The sequence below is a fragment of the Carlito syrichta genome, unplaced genomic scaffold (genome assembly GCF_000164805.1).
Source record: "Carlito syrichta isolate Samal-C Ts95f unplaced genomic scaffold, Tarsius_syrichta-2.0.1 Scaffold307326, whole genome shotgun sequence".
In the NCBI taxonomy this organism is placed as follows: domain Eukaryota; kingdom Metazoa; phylum Chordata; class Mammalia; order Primates; family Tarsiidae; genus Carlito; species Carlito syrichta.
Window position 1 is genome coordinate 90,849 of NW_007251422.1, and position 21,446 is coordinate 112,294.

The following is a 21,446-nucleotide window of genomic DNA, read 5'->3' on the forward strand; positions in this document are numbered from 1 at the left end:
GCCACTGCAGCCTCGATCTGCTGGGCTCAGGTGATCCTTCTGCCTCAGCCTTCCAAGTAGTTGGAACTACAGGCATGTGCCACCATGCCCGGCTGATTTTTTGAATTATTGTAGAGATGAGTTTTTGCCAAGTTGCCCAGACTGGTCTCGAACCCATGGGCTGAGGCAATCCTCTCACCTCAGCCTCCCAAAGTGCTGGGATTATAGGCATAAGCCACTGTGCCTGGTCTTTTCTACCAGTCAATCCTGTCTCCTTGGCTGGGAAATGGGTTAAGTGCCCACTCTGCTTGGTGATGGCAAAGATGAAATGCAGAACACATTGGAATGTTTAGCAGAGTGCCTGGCATTTAGCAAGTGCTCAGTGTGGGTGTCTGGAGTGAATGAAACTGGAAGTTGCCACTGCTTCAAACAGGAAGTAGGGGACCCCTTTTATTTTACTATTTTCTTTTACTTTTTTGATTTAATATACTTATATCATGAAATGATGATCACAGTTATATTAGTTAACACATCTGTTACCTCAACTAGTTACCATTTTAAAACCTTTTTGTGGCGAGAACATTTAAGAGATACTCTCTTAGCAAATACCAAATATTCAAGTATACAGGCAGATTCCAAGTTCACTGTCATCCCGCAGATCCCAGAACTTACTCAGCTTGCAATGGAGTCTGTCCTCTTGACCAACAGCTCCCAGTTGCCCCTGCCCTTAGTCCTTGGCAACCACCATTCTACTCTCCTTTTATTTTAAATTAGTGCAAATTAGTTTTATGTCTTCATCTTTAAGGAGCTTGAAAGCTTTCATCTTGAAAGCTCACCAGTCTCCACCTGTCTTAGCTTGGGATTTGGGTCCTTATAGTATCTAATAACCTTCCCAGTTTCGTCCCTCACGAGCTTTACAGACGTTCTGGGCTGTGGCTGCAAGACATGTCTCATGTTGACTTCGGCAGGGACTTGCTGAGTGGCTCTGATATGCCAGGCATTTGTTTTCCAGGTCCTGCTATGACTGGAACTGTCTGAAAACTCATGTTGAAATTTAATCCCAAATGTGGCAGCATTGAGAAGTGGGGCAGAACCTGCATGGATGGATTAACCCATTTGTAGATGAGTAGGTTAATGAACTAATGGGTTATCATGGAGTGGAGTGGTGGCTTTATGAGACGAGCATGAGAGGTCTGAGCGAGCACACCCAGCCCCTGCCACATGATGCCATGTGGTAGATGCCAGCCCCTGGCCATTTCACATTCTGAGCCACCGCAGGACTCTGCAGGGTCCCCACCAGCTGAGGGCCTTCCCTGGATGTGCCCCTCGACCTTAGACTTCTCAGCCTCCAGAACAGCGAGAAATGCATTCTTTTTCTTTATAAATTACCCAGTTCCAGGTGTTGTGATATAAGCAGCAGAAGATGGGCTGAGACAGATTCACACTTTCTTATCTGCAATTCTGAAATCCAGAAAGCTCTGAACCAAAATATTTCTCACATGTTGTGGCAACAACTCATTTGGTGGCAAAGTCTGCCCTGACCTCTGTGAAGCTGTTGACAGTCCTTGATTCCACGTGGTACAAATATCCATACATCGTGCTATAGGATTATTAACATGTTTGCATACTGGGTACCGCCTGAGAACTTGGGGTTTTTCATCATATATGGCAGAGATCCCCAACCCTGGGGCCGCAGACCAGTCTGCTAGGAACAGCCGGGCAGCAAGAGGCGAGCAGTGGGCAAGCAGAGCTCCGCCTCTTGTCAGATCAGCGGCTGCATGAAATCCTCATAGCACGAACCCTACTGTGGACTGCGCATGTGATGGATCTAGGCTGTGTGCTCCTTATGAGAATCTAATGCTGGATGATCTCTCTCTCTCCACCCCATTCGTCTTTCATAAAACTGGTCCCTGATGCCAAAAAGGGTGGGGACCACTGGTAGATAGGATATATACCATGTTACCTTTTAAAAGACCCAAAGTTCTGAAACACAGCTGACCCCAAGGCCACCCAGAAGGGGCTGTGGCCCAGCAGGATGGAAGGGCCTGGATTAGAGGTGAGGTGGGCTTGCTCCCCGCTCCTGCAATGCTGCCTCGCACAATCCAACGTCCGAGGCCCCTGCTATGTACCAATTTCCCTGGTTCCTCACCTAGGAAATGGGACCTTTCCTGTCTCAAACACAATAGGCTCAGAAACCAGATGACCCGGCTTGTTAGAAACCTGTGCCACAGAAGCGAACGGGTTCTGAGTGAGATCTGAGGGACACCCGAGGAAAAGCTACGGGTCTCACTGTGTAAGGGACCGGCGATACCCTGCCTTCTCACTGGCTGTCCTGGTTTGGGTGAGGCCCCATCTGAGGGAGTTCCAGGTCTGACTCCACCAAGTGGAGCCACGGCTGTACCTTGGCTTTCTGCAGCACCCTTCCTTGGCTGGAGGCTCCGATGGAGGGACTCCTCTTCCTCAGCTCAGAGACGCAGTTGACTGGGAGAGGTTGCTCTGTGGCACCGTTCTGGGGCTTAATTGCAGTTTCCTGTGGTGGCAAGAAACAGTGACGTGGATGGGGCCTGGTGCTGGCTACCACACTCAGCCTCCAACCCCCAGGAGTGAGGACACCTTAAAGTAGAAGGTACTAGGCGACCTTGAAAGCACTGGACAAGGGGAGAGGAGGAGACACTTGAGGGCCTTGGGACAGAGATAATGGAGCTGCATCCATCTCACAGGATGCCGCTGGGCAGCCTATGATGTGCAGACAGTCCCTGTACAAAGAGCTGCTGGCCCGAGGTGTTACATGAACTCGCCCATATGGCTTTTCAACATGCCTATGAAGTAGGTACTGTCATGTCCTCCCATTTCACATTTCACAGATGAGGACACCGGCAAGGTCAAGTTGCTGTGCAAGGTCAGCTGGTCGGTGGGTGGGTGAGCCAGGGCCTCTGTGCCCAGCCTCTCCTATATCCATCCTCGTCTCCATACCAACTCTCCCCTTTCCTGCTCCAGATCACTGCTTAGTGCCTTGCTGGGGTGGCTCCTTAAGTGAGTGTGACATCCTAACATGAAGCCTGCGGGGGACTTAGAGACAGCTTCTCCATCACCAGTGGGAGTCAATGGGATGTGAAGTGAAGAAAATGTGCCCTGGGCAGGAATAGCAGGGCTAGCTGGTGGGAGAGAGTGGCTCCAACAGATGCCCAGCTCCTCTGCACCCTCTGTGACTCTGGGATGTTGCTTTTTCCTTGGCATTTGTGTTCTTCTTCTGGCAAGTGAGGCTGGAAACGCCAATGGAGAGGATGTGTGGGGCCGTGAGACATAGCACTGGCCTCAGAGTCACTGGGTGGGGTGGGACCAGGCAGGGTGACCTGGGACAATGAAGACACGTCTCCATTGGCAAGTCACACTTATCAGACAAGTTATTTCATCCCTTTGAGTCTCCATTTCCTTGTCTGAAAGCAGGCAAAACATTTACTCATTCGACAGACATTCACAGCACTCCTACTATGTTTCAGACCTTGTAAAGGGTCTGAAAACAAAACAGACAACATCCGATTCTTATAAAACACTATCTAGTGGAGGAGACAGACACTGGACAAGTAAACACACAAACTGATCTACACATGCATACACACATGCAAACTGTGGTTAAGGGCTATGAGGAAGGATAACGGAGGAAGCACTGATAATTTAGACCAGGGTTCCAACTAGGGGCAACTTTGCTCTCCCAGGGCACATCTGGTAATTTCTGGGGACATTTCTAGTTCTCATCACTGGAGGCAGGTACTACTGGCCGCTGGCAGGTAGAGGTTAAGGGTGCTGCTGAACAGCCTATGATGTACAGACAGTCCCTGCATAAGGCCCAAGATGTCAGTGGGGCTGAGCTCAAGGAACCTGGCACAGGTGAGGCCAGGAAGTCCTCTGGGAGAACCCCACTGGAGGCCAGCGTGACTCCTGCACAGCTTCTGGGCCTCAGAGATCACGGCAGCAGAGCCCCAAGGATAGGACCAGCCCCCTGAAGACTCCAGGGAGGCCATGCACCAGTGACTAAGGCACTCCTGGGTTTGGAGTACTGTTCCCATTCTGCTAAGTGACCTCGAGCCACTCATAGAGCATCTCTGAACCTTGGTTCCCTTATCTGCCAATGACCCACATAATATTGCCTCATAGGACTACCGTGAAGACTGTGCGAGAGGACGCAGACTAGATGCTGCGCTGGCCATGGTCATGGTTGACACACACTTGTTACTCAACATGGTGGCTGTTGAGTTATCAATACCCCAAGGTCATTTCTAAGGTCACCTTCAGGATAAAAGTCACATGGTGGTGCTTCTGCGGAGAGAGCAGGCCAGAGAACCACAAGGCCTTACCCCCTTCTAGCTGTGTCACCTGTGGTGTGCCCTCCCCTCTGCAGACCTAGCTTTCTCATCTGTAAATGGGCATAACGCTGGCCCTCGGACAATGGTCACGATGGAGCTTTCTGTGGCATGTGAAGGCACACGTGAGCAGCTCCCCAGCGGAGCCGGTGCACTCACCCCACTCCTGTTCCTGCTGCCCACAGAGAGCCCCAGGGACGGGCCACCCGCCAGGGCCTGCTGCAGGCGCTCCTTCACTGCTACCAGCCGCAGCTCCAGGTCGATCCGGCGCTCCTCCTTCTCCCGGCACTGGGCTTCCAGGGTGGCCACGGCTTCTTCCAGGTCCTTTAACTTTGCTCCTGGACCCAAGACAGGATGAGAAGGAGGTGAACCCACCTGCCATGTCAGGGCATCTGGTGCAGCCAGGCCCCTGCGGACTTCCCAGAGGCCTGTCAGCCTTTCTGTCCTGGTCAAGAGCTGGGCCTTGGACCTGGGCCAGCTCTGCGCTAGGTGGTGTGGTCTTTATCTGCTCAGAACCCATTTCCATCAATTGGAAGCAGCCCTTTTCCCTCTCATTCCCTGTAGTTTGGGTGGAGCTGACCCTACTTCTAGGTCAGGGTTCGGCACATAACTTAGGCCTGGCCCATAATCACAGGGCTCATCTCTGGTCATAGTGACTGGGTTAGGAATCAGAGTTGGACCGATCAGAGTGAGCTCTGAGGCTCTTGCGGCTTTTGTTGGGAAAAGAAGCTCTCCCCTCTGGGTGGCTGGGAGGCCTGTGTGAGGGCTGGCACTGGACAGCTGCGGTGCCACAGTGAGAGGAGAGTGAAACCGAGGAGAGAAGACAGAAGCACGAGAGAGAGAAGTAGCTTCCTGGTGGCATCATGTGAGTTCCCAGGCCTCGCTACACTGACCTCAGTTTTCAAACGTCATTTTTCTTATTTCCATTTCTGTGTCAGTGTGACGTTTTCTGCTGCTTGTAAGCAAGAGTCTTAACACAGGGCTTGACAGACCAGAATCTCTCCTAGGACTTTGCTGCTTATTAAATTTAATCTAACAAACCTACTATTTGTACCTTCCCTGTGTCAAGTGCTGTGTTGGATCTTACCAGGTTTAAAATTGACTCCATTCTTTGTTCTGAGGGAGGCTGTGTTGGAGGGTTTTCCAGCGATGCTGAACCTTACATTCATTCATTTGGTAAATGCTTACTGATTGTTCTCTACATATCAAGCCCTGTCCTTGGCCCCTGGGACATATACGTGAACGACAGGCAAAGGCCCTTGCCCCCTAGAGCTTAGACTCATGTGTGTGTGATGCACAATAAATATAAACAACCTGGTGTATCACAAAGTGAAAGTGCCACAGTAAATCAAGACTGAGTGGGACAAAGAAGAGAGTCGGCCACTCCATCCTGGTTCTGAATCTTGGGAAGTCCTTGCTGTGGAAACAGAACCACCTGCCTCCACCTTCCTCCTTGGTTCTGGCCACACAGAACAAGCTTATCCTCTAAACCAGAGCTCGGGATTCTTGGGTGATCTGTGGACAGTGCCACGGGCAGGCACGTGGGCCTGAGGTTGCTGCAACACTGTGAACTGTGCCATTTCTTCCTGGGAAAAGGCCCACAGGTCCATCACAGGGCTGTGTGGACATATTCTATAAGGACAGGATGACAGGACTCCTGCTGTCTCCAGCATGTGGGGAAACTGAGGCTGCATGTGTAACAAGTGGCCCTTAGAGAGAGAATTCAGAGGCAACACAGCGGAAACGGGGTGTAGCGGAGCCCAGAGCCTGCCAAGGCCCCTGGATGTCAGAAGGGGTCCGGGGAAGTGTCTCGTGCATCTGTGAGTGAGTAGGGGTGAGGTTCGAAGCAGTCTCTTATTATGCTGAGGCATACTCTGTCTCTCACAGTCTAAAGTCAGGCTGCATCCTACATGGGACTGTGAAGTGCTTGCATCCCCGACCCCAAGGTGGTTAGCAAAGCCACTGCCTATGCTTTAATTAGGAGAATTACAGCGATGAGGATAAAAGAAGAGGGGGAGGAAGGGGAGGGGAAGGAAGGGGAGGAACAGCCCTCTCTCCCCGGCGTAGAAACTAGGTGGCCTCTGTAAGAGACCCTGCTGTGCCCAGGATGCACTGTCCCCCGGGTCCCCCCCTTCCAGGCACCTGGGTCACTGCGAATGGCTTCCTTCAGCTCTCGCTTCTCCTGCCGCAGAGCCAGCAGCTCAGTCCGAATCATCTCCTTCTCCTTCTCCAGCTTCTCCTTCTCTACCAGGTACCTGCGGGCATCCTCCTCTGCCCGGTTCTTGCCATACTTGTATTGATTAGCACCTGCAGGGATGTGGGGAGGGACAGGCCCTCAGTCCTGACCTCTGGGAAAGGTACTGCATGGTGCTAGCGTCTCCCTCCACCTCAACTTCTCCACCTATAAAATGGGAGTATTTAGATCTAGTCCCTTGTTTTATCATGTTACTAGTATTATCTAACTAGCTACTCAGGAGATCTAGTCCCTTGGGTATATTTGGTGTGAATCCCTAAGGACAGAAGGAAAAAAAGGAAGGCTGTAGGGCACGGGACAAGGAGCAAGGGCTTTGGGACAGATGACCAGGGTTTGCATTCATCCTGCCCTTGTTGGCTGTGTGACACCAGGCTATGGTGAATGTGGTGTTTTTCTATCTTCCCTCTAGGTCTTAGTTTTCTTATTTGTAAATAAGGATATTGATAAAATTTACCTCAGATAGGTGTGGGAAGGTTTAAATGAGATAATAATGGAAAGTGATTAGTACCTGGCAAATAGCAAGTGCTTTAGTAAATGTTAGAAAATACTAGTAATATGATAAAACAAATTTTGTAATATATGGCACACTTTGGTTTTCTTTTTAAAAATCCTTTTTTTAGAGACTGGGTCTCACTCTGTTGCCCAGGCTGGAGTGCAGTGGCATGATCACAGCCCAGACCTCTCCCACTTCCCTTGACCTCCTGGGCTCAAGCTAGCCTCCCACCTCAGCCTTCTGAGTAGCTAGCTGGGATTATAGGTGCCACCATGCCCAGCTAATTTTTAAAAATTTTTTGTACAGATGAGGTCTCGCTACGTTGCCCAGGCTGGATCACACCTTCATTTTATTTTATTTTTATTTTATTTATCTATTTATTTTGAGTTGGAGTCTCACTCTGTCACTCAGACTGGAGTGCAGTGGCTGCTCCCGGCCACTACAGCCTCGACCTGCTGGGCTCTGGCGATCCTTCCGCCTCAGTCTTCCAAGTAGCCGGAATTACAGGCATGTGCTACCACGCCCAGCTGATTTTTTTTTTTGATTTACTGTAGAGATGAGGTCTCGCTGCCTAGGCGGGTCTCGAACCCACGGGCTCAGGCAATCCACTCACCTCAGCCTCCCAAAGGCGCGGGATTACAGGCTGAGCCACCGAGCCCGGCACACTTTCATTTTAAAAGAGCATGTTTTATAGTCAACTCTCAAGTATCCATAGACAGGGACAGAGCCACATATATCCCAAATCTATCAAGATTCTAGATTTTGGGCTATAGTTAGGCATTGTCTGTTTTATGACTGGGGAAGGATCGGAGGAGGGAGGGACCGGTAGTCTACCGTAGGTTCAAAATCATGGTGAGGATAAAAACAAATAATTAACGGCAAAAAGTTACTGGGCAATTCTCTACACTGGGCACCATAGGCTAAGCCATTTAATTGCATTCCCATTTAGTCATCACAAAACTTACTATTATCAGCTGTTTTATTGTTGAGGAAACTGAGGCACAGAGAGGTTAGGTCCCATTGCCTATGTTGGCAGAGCTGAGGTCAAATCCATGTCAGATCCTGGGTCCAGGCCATGCAGTACTGTGCTAGCGGAGCCAAGGTCATGGTCTGACCCCTCAGGGGAAGTTTTACTTTTCCTGCTATCAATAGCTACGTGCAGCCATAAGTGTAAGCCGATGCAGTTCCCATGGCTTACTGATCATTGGGGTGTCTTGTCTCTCCAGCTCCTATAGGGACTGCAATGGTCATGCAGGGAGCCATGCAGAAACCAGTTCCTGACTCTACCACCCTGCAATTCAAGGCTGACTGTAAATACAGCAGAGAGGGCGGTGAAGGGCTCTCACACCTCCCCACTTCCCAGTTACATGATGGCCTCCTGGGGGAGGCGGCTCCCAGACTTTTGGGTTTTACAGTCTGGTAAAATTTTAAAAAATAAGTAGAACAACAAAGGGCTATCAACATCCTATTGCATCAGAGAAGGAGCTTTTTGTGCTATTATTGTTACATATATTCCACCTACAAGCAGATCAATGTATTGTTATAATGATTATTTTCTAGAATTTAATGTCTATTAGAGACGCTGCGAGAAGAGAGTAAGCCCATTTTTGTAGAGTTTATGATATTAAACTTCTCATTTACATCTGGCGTCATTTTCTTCCTCTCACATCTCCTTTGTGCAATTATTATAACTTTCTATGCTTCTATATGCAACAGGCCCAACAAAATGTACATAAATATAGTTTTCTACAACTTCTTTTTCAACTCAGTGAGAGAATAAAAGAGATGAAATATACTTTTGTAATTTATTCCCTCTATCAGGGCTGTCTTGTTTTCTGGTATGAATTCAAAATACTGTCTGGGGTCACACTTGCTTTCAGCCTGAAGAACTTCTTTTTGCATTTTTAAAAAATTTTACTTTTTTTCCCCCAAGTAGAACATATTGGAATAACCTTTTGCATTTCTTATAAATGAGTTTTGCTGGCAACACATTTTCTCAGTTTTTGCTTATCCGGAAAGTCCTTATTTTACCTTCATTTTTTTTCCTTTTCAAAGATGGCTTTGTTGCATGTAGGATTTCTGTTAACAGAGCTGTTTTTGCTCAGGGTTTTGAGTGTTACTCCACTGCCATAGGTGAGGAGTCAGCTGTTAATGTCATTGGGGTTCTCCTGTGAGTGATGAGTTGATTTTCTCTCCTGCCTTCAAGATTTCCTTGGCTTTGGTGCTAGAATTTTTACTGTGGTATGTCTTCTGCCTTTAACTTACTTGGACTTCACTGAACTTCATGAATATGTAGATTAATGTTTTTCAATACATTTGGCAAGTTTTCAGTCATTTTATATATATATATGTCCTTTTTTTCTCCTCTCTCTAGAAATGGGGTCTTGCTATTTGCCTAGACTGGTCTTGAACTCCTGGGCTCAAGCGATCCTCCTTCCTTGGACTCCCAAACTGCTGAGATTATGGTGTGAGCCTTATTTGGTATTTGTTATGCTCACTTCTCTCTCCTCTCCTCTGGTGCTCCCTGTACACATATGGCGCACTGAATGGTGTCCTAAGTTTCTCTGAGGGTCTGCTCATTTTTCTTTTTCTTTTTCCCTTTCTGCTCTTTGGCTTGCGTAATCTTTATCGGTCTGTCTTCAGGTGCACTGATTCTTCTGCCATTTGAAACTTACTGTTGAGCCCGTTGAGTGAGCTTTCATTTCAGTTATTATACTTTTCAGTGCCGTGATTTCCATTTGGTCTTTCTTTTTAATACTCCTTATCTCTTTATTGATCCTATCTGTTAATACATCGTCATCTTCCCTCCTTTTGCTTTCTTTCTTTTTTTTTTTGAGTTGGAGTCTCACTCTGTCGCCCAGACTGGAGTGCAGTGACCGCTCCCGGCCACCGCAGCCTCGACCTGCTGGGCTCCGGTGATCCTTCCGCCTCAGCCTTCCAAGTAGCTGGAACTACAGGCGTGCACTACCACGCCCAGCTAATTTTTTGATTTATTGTAGAGATGAGGTCTCATCAAGTTGCCCAGGCGGGTCTCGAACCCGCAGGCTCAGGCAATACACTCACCTTGGCCTCCCAAAGTGCTGGGATTACAGGCTGAGCCACCGAACCCAGCCTGCTTTATTTCTTTGAACATACTTCTAATGGCTGCTTTGAAGTTTTTGTTAAATTCTACACCTGGGCCCTCTCACCTGCAGTTTCTGTTGCTCCCCCCCTTGTATGTTTCATATGTTTTTGTTGAAAACTGGACACTTTAGATCATATATTATAATACCTTTTGCTACTGTATCTTTCCACTCAGGTGTTGTTCTTTTTTTATCTGTGCAGCAACTTGGCTGGACTATTTTAGTGAAGTCTATTTTCCTCGTGCAGTGAAGCCTCTGAATCTGCCCCTCAGAGGGCACCGCCCCGGGCAAGTGTACAGTCACCCTGGGATGATGGTGTATTAGTGGGAATCTCTGACTCGCTCTCTAATCTCTGTTAAACCGTCTGCCTTTGTTGGCATCATACCCTGCTGTTGGACTCTCCTCATTGTCAGCTGATTGCTCTACTGTTTCTGACAATGCATAAATTGCTTGACTGTCTGATCCAGTTAAATTCAGCCCCTTTACAGGGTCATTTTGGAGACCAGTCCTGAGATTTGTTCTAACCCCTGGAGGGCTCTTAGCTCTCTCTCTCTGCGGTTCTCTCTGATAAACTAGCTGACCTATGGTTTAGGTTATTCTTCTTGTGAAGCTCCTGGCCTCCTCTTACTCATTTACCACCAAACCTCCATTATTTTTGAGAGTACCCTTTGGCTTGAGTTTCCCCATGCTCTGTTCCAGCTTAAGTCACTTCTTTTGATGGAGAGCTTTGGAGTTCCCAGTGCTTACAGCTTGCCTTTCCCCTTGGGCAAAATTTCCGAGTCACTGCTCTGGATCTGGGGGTGGGAAAATGGCTTCTGTGCTGTGGCTGAATGTTTGTCCCCTCCCAAACTCATGTCGAAACTTAATTGCAACTGAGGCAGTATTAAAAGGTGGCACCTTTGAGAGGTGACTAGGCTATGAGGGCTTTTCCTTACTGGGTAGATTAATGCCATGATAAGAGGGCAAATGTGCCTCCCTTTTGCCTCCTTGCCCTTCCGCCTTCTGCTATGTGATGACGCAGCAAGACGGCTCTCGCCAGATGCTAGCACCTTGATCTTGGACTTTTCAGCTTCCAGAACTGTGAGCCAAGACATTTCTGATCATTATAAATTACACAGTCCTAGGTGTTCTGTCATGACAGCACAAAACAGACTAAAACAGCCCACTTCTCTTGGAGGGACACTCTTGCTTTACGAGCAGGGTGCCGGGTAGGGGCAGTGACCTCTGGTCTTCTCTGCTTGCCTTCTCCAGCATAGAATCTCTGCCCTGAGAATGAGCTGGGGTGAGGGCAATTGTGACCCAGTATTCTTGGCCTGTCCTACCTGGGGCAAAGCCTCTGCCGTGTGAATTGGATAGAGGAAGGATGCTCCCTGCCTCTTAGCCGCACCCACCTGGAATTTAGCCTCTGCAGCACGGAGCTGGGCATGATAAGAAATGCTGGCAGTCTGCCCTTCCCATGCGGACACTGCTGCTCTTGACTGGGAACTGGGGGAAGAGGGAGCTTTCTTGTCCATACCTGCCTAGAGTGGAGATTCTTCCACACTGAGTTGGGGAGTAAAAGAGTGGGGTGTGGCTCAAATGCCACAAATGCTCAGTGTTCTTACTGAGATTTTACAACTTTTCTGACGTAAATGTTTCTTCCTTTGCTATATGCCTTTAGGCCAATTTCCAGAGACATTAAATGATTGTTTGTTGTATTAAATGTCACCAGTTATGGTTGTTTTGCCGGGGAGTGGGTCCATGGAGTTTCTCGTACCACCACTGTTCTCAGCAGTCACCTGGCCTTTGGGATTCTGGCTCCTGGTGTTCCTGCCCTTATTGAGTCCCCTCCCACACTAAATAGTGCTGGCCCGGGCAACCATTAGGATATTGCAGAAATAAAAGTGTGACATCTAAAGCTAGGTCTTAAGAGACCTTGCGCATCTACCTTGCCGCTCCCTCTTGGGTCACTTGTTCTGGGAACCAGCTTCACATCATGAGGACAAGCAACCCTGTGAAGATGTTGCCGTGGCAAGGAACTGAGGCCTCCTTCCAACAACAGCACAGATTTTCCAGGCATTCAAGGGCACCTCTTTGAAGTGGACCTCCCACCCGTCAAGCCTTTAGGTGACTTCAGATGACCAGCCAACAGCTTGACTGTACCTCATGAGAGATTGCAGCCGGAACAACTACCTAAACTTCTCAGGATTCCTGATCCACAGAATGTTCATTGTTTTGAGCTGCTAAATTTTGGGTAAATTTCTTACGTGGCAATAGGTAATTAATACATGCTCTTGGGCAAGATCCTTTGGCTAGAGACTTAATGTATACATTCCTAAAATTCATATGTAGAAACCTAATCACCAGTGTAATGGTGTTTGGTAGGTGATTCTGTCTTGAGGATGGGCGCCCCTGCAAAAGAGACTCCAGAGAGCAAAACAATGCCGTCTACAAACCAGGAAATAGGACCCTCATCAGATACCAAATCTGCTAGCACCTTGATCCTGGATTTCCCACCCTCCAGAACTGCGAGAAATGAATTTCTGTTGTTTGTAAGTTACCTAGCTTATGGTATTTTGTTACAGTGGGAGGAATGGACTAAGACACCTTCCCTTTATGTCCTTTGGTTTCTTCATCTGAAAAACAAACAGCACTGGTGGTTTTCCACTGCCCTTCAGGAAACCCTGCAACTCCTGCAGTGGCTGACAGTCTCCTACATGGCAGAAGGGAGGCCAAGTGGGCCTCAGCCAGGGTGACTCCACTTTTATATTTCTTTTATAAACTGGACTTTCATATCATATTTGATTTGAAGAAAGGGTTTGCTTTTTTGGTCTGTTAGGTTTTTTTTTTGTTGATATTTTGTGATTTCTGTAATCTTACATGCTTATTTCAGTTTAGTTTTCCGTTTCAAACTGGGCTTTTCACAAAGCCCTGCATTTCCAGTGCCCCTGAGAGTAGAGTGTGGAGAGTGTTCCACAACAACCCTCCAATTGTGCAGAGAGGAAACTCAGACCCAGAGAGGGGAAAAAGCCTTTTTCCAAAGCTACTCAGTAATTTAAGGGTGAAGGGTGGGATGGAATTCAGATCTCTTGACCCCCAGAGGGGTGATTCATGCTCATGCAATGGAGCTATGATACAGAAAAGGGTTTAAAAAAATAAGTCTTCAATAAAAACAAAACCAAAAGCGAGTCTGCCAAAAACAAAGAACAGAACTGACTTTGCTCAGACCCAGATTGTGTACAGTGTGGTTCACAGCAAGCAGCTGTGTTAGTCGGGATCCGGGCAGGAGACACAGCTGGGAGGGTCCCCACAGGGGCTGCAGCGAAGGAAACGCTCCCAGGGCTGTGGCGGGTTATGAAGGAATGCAAAACACAAGGAAAAGCCTTGGGGCACGTGTCCTCGGGGAAGTTGCCTGCTCTGAAGGTGAATCTCACAAGCAGGACTGACTGCCAAAAACCAAGCAGGATGCCCGGCGGCACTGCCTGCTCTTCTTAGTTGTGCCAGTGCAGCGTGGCAACCAGGTGACCCGCTGAGCCCATGAGTGCCAGGCTGGGGCTTGGGCTGCTTTCGGGACAGCTGGTGCTGGGATGTCTAGAGGGATTAGTTCCCCACTTATTACCCCAGATCAGAACTCACAGACAGAGCCTCAGAAACAGACGCAGCTTGTAGACAATCTCTTTCTGGCTTCGTTTGGTTTTAAATCTTTAAAAATCCGTTGCTGATATTAAAAAGCAAGTCGATTTCACATAAAGTCTAGAGTTCTGGCATCTTTTGAACAAGTGTCGAATCTGGCTGCAGGTGCTGGCACCGCAGCATGGGACCTTGGTGGAGCTGGGCCTCTCCAGCTCCTGGCAGTCTCCCTCCCTGTCTCTTTCCCGTGTGCCACATGCTCTTTGCTCTGTATAGCAGTGCGTGTGTGTTACTTTCTTGGACAGAATGTTTTCTTGCACCTCTCTTCCCTCACTTATCAACTTGCTGGACTCCAGAGAGGCTGATGCTGAGACAACCCCCCCCCCGTAGACCACTCCCCCTCCTGCCTAGCAGGGTAGGCCCATATGGACTCACTGGAGGCGTGGCGCTTCACCTTGGCCTGTGGGTCGACACGATGGGACTTCTCACTGCAGGAGGAGGCATGGCGCTTCACCTGGGCCCCCGAGGGGCGTGGGGGCTCCTCGTCCTGGGTGAGAAATGGAGGAGGGCGGTGAAGGCAGTGGCTTGGCCTGGCCCATGAGGGAGTGCCCTGCCTGGTTGGGTGTGGGCAGTCCCTGCTCTGAGACCTTGGCCCGATATTTCTAAGCTCATGCAGCACTCAACAGTCTTTACAGTCCTTGCATGAGTAGTGTGCCATTGAAACCTTGTGCCTTGCTGCTGGGGGGAGCAGAAAGCAGCCCTAGATGGGGCCATCTACTGAGGAGAAAGTGCGATAGCCTCAGAAGACTCCAAGGGGCCCTTGTGACTTCTCACCAATATTTCTGTCCTCATACTTGGAAGCGTCCTTCTAACTCTGAATTGCTCACACAGTGTCTTAATGTCACGGGTTAGGTGAACCAGTGGTAGGCATGACATGGCTTGATAGGCTGATCACACATTTGTGCATGAGGAGTACTTAGGACACTCAGAATTCTGCCAGCGTTCAGGAGGGAATAATGATCACATGATATGACTATGCTGTTGTGCACAGCAACCCTGTTTGTTCCTGGAAGGTCTTCTGAGGCCCAGCACTGAGCTAGGATTTTACAGAAAGTATCTTATGCCAATCGTGCAGCAGTCCTAGGAGTTAGGTTTTATCGTCTGGAGCCAGGAAAAGACAATCAGAGATGTGAAGCCTGTGGTCACCTGGCCTAGCCCCAGCCCAAGTCTGGTTCCAGCATCATATCCTTAGCATTAAACTGTCCTGTTGGCAAACCCTGCGACCTAGAAACACCTCGAGCTACATCCACGGGGTCCTCTGAGTCTAAAGAGAGATGATGTGCACAGAAGGATGACTGGAGAAGATTCTAGAAAACGGAACCCTAGATGTAAGGACCCAGTGGCACCCAGCCCATCCAGGGCAGAGGTCCAGCCTGCAGACGTGTCTGGTGTCCCTGGCAGCGTGATGCCCAGCTGTGAGGCCTGGTCCACCCTTCCACATGGCATCGACACGTGGCTCTCGTCTGACTTCCAAGGGAGGAGGCAGCACCATGCATGCTGCATAAGTGCCCAGGTCATGGAATGGCCACACGGGCCTCGGGTCAGTGAAAAGGTTGGCATCTCCTGGGCTCAGCTGGCAATCCAGGGCGACCAGCCTGAGGGGCTGAAGCCCAGATCATGAGTGCCACCAGGTGGAGCCTGTGGGCAGCCCTTGGTCAGCAACTGCCAGATACCAGGAATCCGTGTTAGCTCCCAGAGGAGCTGGCCCCTGGGTCCAACCATGGATGACCCGCAGGGTCTGCAGGGCCCATGAGCCCTTCTGATCTGGGCTCCTCCCACCGCACCACCCAGTCTTCCTGCCAGGGACCTCCCATCCATCTGTGATAAGAAGGGCGTCTCTTCCAGCTGCTGGGTAAGTGAAAGTGACCTCACTGAGGAACAGGAGGGAGAGCCCCCACGCCTCCGCAGCGGCCCTGGCAGCCCTGAGTTACCTGCATCTTCTCATAAGGAACATCATCGTAGACTCGGGGCTCAGGCCACTGATTCTGGCAGGATCTGGCGTATCTGGAAAACAAAAGGCTCGCTGACCATAACAATGACACTCTGTGGCCTGCAGGGCTTTCTCTCCTGCCCTCACTCCCTTCCCAACTAATGCGGGAAGTCCGTAACTGCTGTGTCACGCCACATGCCATGCCATGTGCCGTGCTGGGGTCTCATGGCGAGGCCTGAGTGACTCTCACAACCTGGGAGACAGGGGACTCATCACCTCCATGCACATCACAAAACAGAAGAGCCAGGGCGGCGGCGTCCACGGCTGGGCGACAGAGCTGGGTCTCCAACCTGCCATGTGCCAGCTGCGTGCCCACGCTCGAGGGTGGGGAAGCTTGGGGCCACGTGGCCCGAGGGCGGGGCCGGCCTCAACTCCACGGCTTCCCAGGCCTGCTTGTTCAATCCACAGCTGCACAGCCCTGGGCAGCCCCTCCACCACACCCTCTTTGCTGGGAGAGAAAGCTGCCCTCCCCAGCCTCCCAAAGACACAGAGTTCCTTTAGCTCCCCTCCCGTCCCTCAGGGCCCAGGCTGGCCGTGGGCCCAAGAGAGGGAGCGGAAGCAGGAGGGATGGGCTGTGCCTCACAGGAAGGAGTTGCGCCCAGCGCTGACGATGCTGGTCAGGGTCTCCACGTCCACGTAGTCATAGTGCAGTGCCTCAGGGGTGACTCTGGAGCCCGTCTCCGCCAGCAGCAGCCCCAGCCAGCGACCCATGTCCTCCGAGCAGCTGGCCTAAGGTAGGAGGCAAAGGTGGGACATTTGGGTACCGTCGGGGTTCCTGGCTACCTGTCCACTTCAGCCAGACCCAGAAACAGCTGCGCGTACCTATCATATACCCAGTACGTAGGGGTCAAAGAGGAACAAGGCTAGAACACACAACCAGACATCTAAGAGGCCCCCTCCCTCCATTCATTCCCTCCACTCAAAGGAATGGAAGACCCTCCCTGACGACCGTGCTAAGACAGCCTATACTCCTTCCATTGTCAGAGTCTTCCCACCATTTGGATGTAACACCAACACGTGGGTGTTCTTGGTATGTTTAAAAGCAATTACTTTTTACTAGCGGAGGCTATTTCTCATAGAACTCATTTTTTTCTTATGTTATGATCATAATTGCCAAATAATGATAGTACCGTACACAGGGACATCTCCACAAAGCTGCTGCCAACTAAACACATACTTATGCTAATTCTTATTTAAAGAGAATTGCAATCAAATCAAGTTAGTATACAAGTGCTGGGCGTAACCAAAAGACGCACATGTTTGCTAGAGAACTCTACCCAAAAGTCGAGAAAGGTAAGAGACCTATCTCAAAGTAGCAAAAATAAAAGTGAGCTATGGAGACAGCAGTTCTTGGCATTTAAGAACTGAGAGAGCCAGTGGGTCCTGGGCAGAGAACAAGCCCACGAGGCCACGAATTTTCTGTAGAGCCCTGGGCAAGGGACCCGCCACCCAGGCCTCAGTTTCCTTATCAGTCACAGGAGAAGGTAGTTACTTAAGTTTCCTCCAGTGTTAGCATTCAAAATTCTAACTCGCCAGGGCTGCCTGTCGGGGAAAGTCCACGGTCCTGCATGACCTCGGGGAGGAGGGCCAGGGCCAGCAGGAAGGACAGTGTGCAGTGAAATAAAGCCCCATCTCACCATCCCACTTTTCCAAATGCTTCTGGAGCCCACGGTATGTGCTGATGTCACTTCAGGTTCTAGATAAAGAGGAGCATGCGAGCAGGCCTGGCTACTGTCTTCCTGTGACTTGAAGGTTTCTACCCAGCATGGGAAAAGTCTTCCTAAAAATGTACCTTGCTCGATGGAAGGGGCCGTGATTAATCTGGAGATGACCACTGTGGGAGGTCTCAGGGATTCCAGAATCAGCTCAGGTGAGACCAGACTAGACACCTTTCAGGTGTGGGGCTTTAAGGTCAGGGAGAGTAACAAACCTTGGTTTTGGAGCTGCCAGATTTAGTAAACGAAGACAAGAATGTTCTGCTAAATAGGAATTTCAGGTAAATGACAAATCATTTTTTTAGTTTAGGTATAAGCGTAAGTGTTGCATGGGATATACTAAAAACATGACTCGCTGTTTACCTGAAATTCAAATTAGGGGGCTGTCCTGAATGCTGTTGGCCACCTGGCAGCAATCCCCATAGTGTCAGTGGCAAAAAATAAGACCCCAGTGTTGTCCCTCCTCCCCCGCCACCAGATGCCTGTGTCCTCTCACCTCCAGGATGGCCACTTCCTGCCGGTTTCGCAGGATCCTGAAGGCAAAAGGGTGTCGGGGCCCGAAGCCCGGGGCCACCTCGCAGCCATGGAGGGTGATGGCACCCACGTGCGTCCGCAGGTCACGGTCCTTGTGGAAATACAGTGTGTGGTACTCCAGACGGCACCAGCGCTCCCGCCAGCCCTGGTTCAGCAGCACATTCAGGTAGCCTGGGGGGACCGGCAGTGTGACCCCACGGCCCGTCCAGGACACCACTGGGGCCAGGTGGGTACATGGTCTACACCTGGGGCAGTCCCGGCACTCTAGCTGGACACAAGGTCCTGGGGTCAGCGCCCTGTGACCTCAGCCTGCTCCTCGGAGCTGCTGGCTGCAGCTGTGAGATGGAACTGATGTGACCCTTGGGCATCACAGCACAGCCTGCGGGCCCCACCTGGCTTGGTGAAAGCCAGGACGTCCACACACGACAACGTCCACACACGACAACATATACAGCACATGTCTCTCCTTCCCCCAAAGTTACTGTCACTGAAGACGGAAATGCACGGATGGAGCTGACACCTAGTGGCAGTGTGTGGGAACATGACATTCACCAAGGTCAAGTATCTAAATCCAGCAAGATATAGCCAGCTATACAGCTGAGGACCTGCGGTTTACCATTCCCTCTTAATGTTTTAGGTCGAAATGTATCTTTTAAACCATAATATGCTCTGATTCACTGATTACAAACTGTTTCTTTCTGAGACAGGGTCTTGCTACATTACCCAGGCTGTTCTTGAACTCTTGGCTTCAATTGATCCTCCCGCCTCTGCAAAGTTCTGGACTTACAGACGTGAGCCACTGTACCCGGCTTTAAAGTCATGTACTTTTATAAATATTTTTCTCAGGCTTAGTAGAATATTAATGCATATCCAAAGTATCTGATTTCTGATTGGATTTCAGTATATGAACACTGCATTTACATGAACAAACAATGTTTTCCAGTTCAAGTCGCTTGAAACTCACATTGAGTGCATTTCTAATTAAAAGTAATTAAATACTTTTTTTTGTTTGTTTTGAGTTGGAGTCTCACTCTGTCACCCTGACTGGAGTGCAGTGGCACGCTCACGGCCACCGCAGCCTTGACCTGCTGGGCTCCAGCGATCCTTCCGCCTCAGTTTTCCAAGTAGCTGGAACTACAGGCACACACTACCATGCCCAGCTAATTTTTTGATTTATTGTAGAGATGAGGTCTCGCCAAGTTGCCCAGGTGGGTCTCAAACCTGCAGGCTCAGGCAATCCACTCACCTCAGCCTCCCAAGTGCAGGATTACAGGCTGAGCCACTGAGCCCGGTTGTAATTAAATACTTTTATCCATGAAGTTCCCTTTTAAGACTGGGTTGTGAGTTGTACACCTGGCATGTTAGATAAGATAACCTCTCTCAAAAAGAGTGGAGGGGGCTGGGCTTGATGGCTCAGCCTGTAATTCTAGCACTTTGGGAGGCCAAGGCGAGTGGATTGCCTGAGTCCGCAGGTTTGAGACCAGCCTGGGCAACTTGGCGAGATCTCGTCGCTACAATAAATAAAAAATTAGCTGGGTGTGGTAGCATGCACCTATAGTTCCGGCTACTTGGAAGGCTGAGGCAGAAGGATCACCGAAGCCCAGCAGGTTGACACCAGGGTGGCCGTGAGTGTGCCACTGCACTACAGTCTGGGAAACAGAGTGAGACTCCAACTCAAAAAAAAAAAAAAAGAAAAGAAAAAAGAGTGGAGGGAACTGGGAAACTGAGGCCAGGATGGGCAGCAGTTTGGGCTGAGGGCACAGGGAGCACAGAAACATGGGAAGGCCTTTTCTCTCGCTGAGTATCAGTGCCTGGAGAGAGAAGCCACTGGAAGACTTGGGGCATCAATGGGGAGGGGTGCAGCTGCCAGCAGTCTGAGTCCCTTCGCTGCCCTGTGTGTGAGGTGGGTGAGGCCCGGAGTGCTCCTGGCCTCGGCTCCAGAAGCCTGTGTCCACAGGGCCAGAGCCCTGCACCCTGCCAGGAACCACACAAGGTCCATAGGGGCAGGCCCCCTCCTCCCCTCCAGGACCTTCCCTATATCTACAGGCCTGGACCCCTCCACTCTCTAGGACCCACCTCGTGTCTACAGGCCCGATCCCCTCCAGGACGCACCCCTGCCCTTCCCCGCCAGGACCCACCACAGCATGGAACCTCCCCCTCGGTGGAGGTGGTCTGCAGGTCATCGGGCAGCGGCTTCTTCTTGGAGAAGGTGATGATGCGAGTGATCTTGCGGCCCGCGGCCCTGCTCACTGAGCCCTTCAGCTCTGCCAGGCTGCTCTTCTTCCCTTTGCCTGTGGGTCAGAGATGGGTCAGGGCAGAGTCCCGAGGTCCACTACCTCCCCTTCCCCACACTCTTTCAGGCTGTGCACAGGGCTGGTCCTATGGCTTCAGGTATCCAGTGCTCAGGACTGCCTGTCACTGTAGGCTGCAGGCCAGGCCCCTCCCCGCCCGGCTTCTTAGTCCGAGCCCCCAGAGGCCCTACCGTGTTCACAGGTCTCCCGGCGCCCAAGGGTGGAACAGCCATCACCCATGCCCAGGCTATTGGAGTCTGAGGTCTGCTTCTCTTGGGACAGCCTCTGGGGAGGACACAGAGAGCCCGTCAGAGGCCCACTGAGGAGGAGTCCTTCAGGGCTCATCGTCTCCTCAACTCCTCAAGCTCATGTGCTTGATCCCACAAGACAGCCACAATGTGGCTGTCACAACTCAGATGTAGCTGAGCCATGACTTAGATGTGGCAGTGCCACGGCGTGGCCGAGCCACGACGTGGCCATGGCTGTGTCTTCTGGCCCCTCACAGCCTATTTGGGGCAAGGCAATCAATTCCAACACGTTGACATGAATGCCTTGCAGTCTGGACTGTGTGGCAGGTGATGGAGGTGGGCAGGTGTCCATGTAGAACACTAGTGTCCTCCACCTTGGTGGAGACAGGTCCCTTGGGAGGCATTGTGGGAAGGGTCAAGGGGGACAGGACTAGGCACAGAAAAGCCATCAAGGCATGGACCAAGATGACAGTGTGGATGGAGGAAAAAGACACACTGGCAGATGTCAACAAAACAGGCTTGACAGGGCCCGGTGACCCACAGGAGTCATTACAACTCCTGCTTGGAGGGGAGGAATGAAAGAAGTTCGGGGCCAGTAATGACTCCACACCCGGCCAGGACCAAGAAATTTATTAAAGTGGCGGTTACAAGGAAAAGGGAAAGGGTCTGTGGAGAGAGAGAGAGAGGAAGTGGGAGAGAGGTGGGGAGAGAGCTGCAGAAAGGGAGAGAGGGAGAGAAGGGGGGGGAGAGAGAGAGAGAGAGAGAGAGAGAGAGAGAGAGAGAGAGAGAG

General features: G+C 50.5%; 1 protein-coding gene across 1 annotated transcript in view; it reads right to left on the reverse strand.

Moving 5' to 3' along the window:
- AFAP1L1 (actin filament associated protein 1 like 1) overlaps positions 1-21,446 on the reverse strand; it is a 39,928-nt gene that overhangs the window by 2,239 nt on the left and 16,243 nt on the right. The window contains exons 10-18 of the mRNA XM_021715717.1: positions 20,600-20,693; positions 20,256-20,408; positions 18,080-18,288; positions 16,452-16,597; positions 15,810-15,882; positions 14,254-14,365; positions 6,483-6,647; positions 4,500-4,678; positions 2,381-2,509 (exon numbers count right to left, since the gene is read on the reverse strand). Of these exons, the coding sequence (XP_021571392.1) occupies positions 2,381-2,509; positions 4,500-4,678; positions 6,483-6,647; positions 14,254-14,365; positions 15,810-15,882; positions 16,452-16,597; positions 18,080-18,288; positions 20,256-20,408; positions 20,600-20,693 (1,260 nt within the window). The remainder of the gene's footprint in view (positions 1-2,380; positions 2,510-4,499; positions 4,679-6,482; positions 6,648-14,253; positions 14,366-15,809; positions 15,883-16,451; positions 16,598-18,079; positions 18,289-20,255; positions 20,409-20,599; positions 20,694-21,446) is intronic.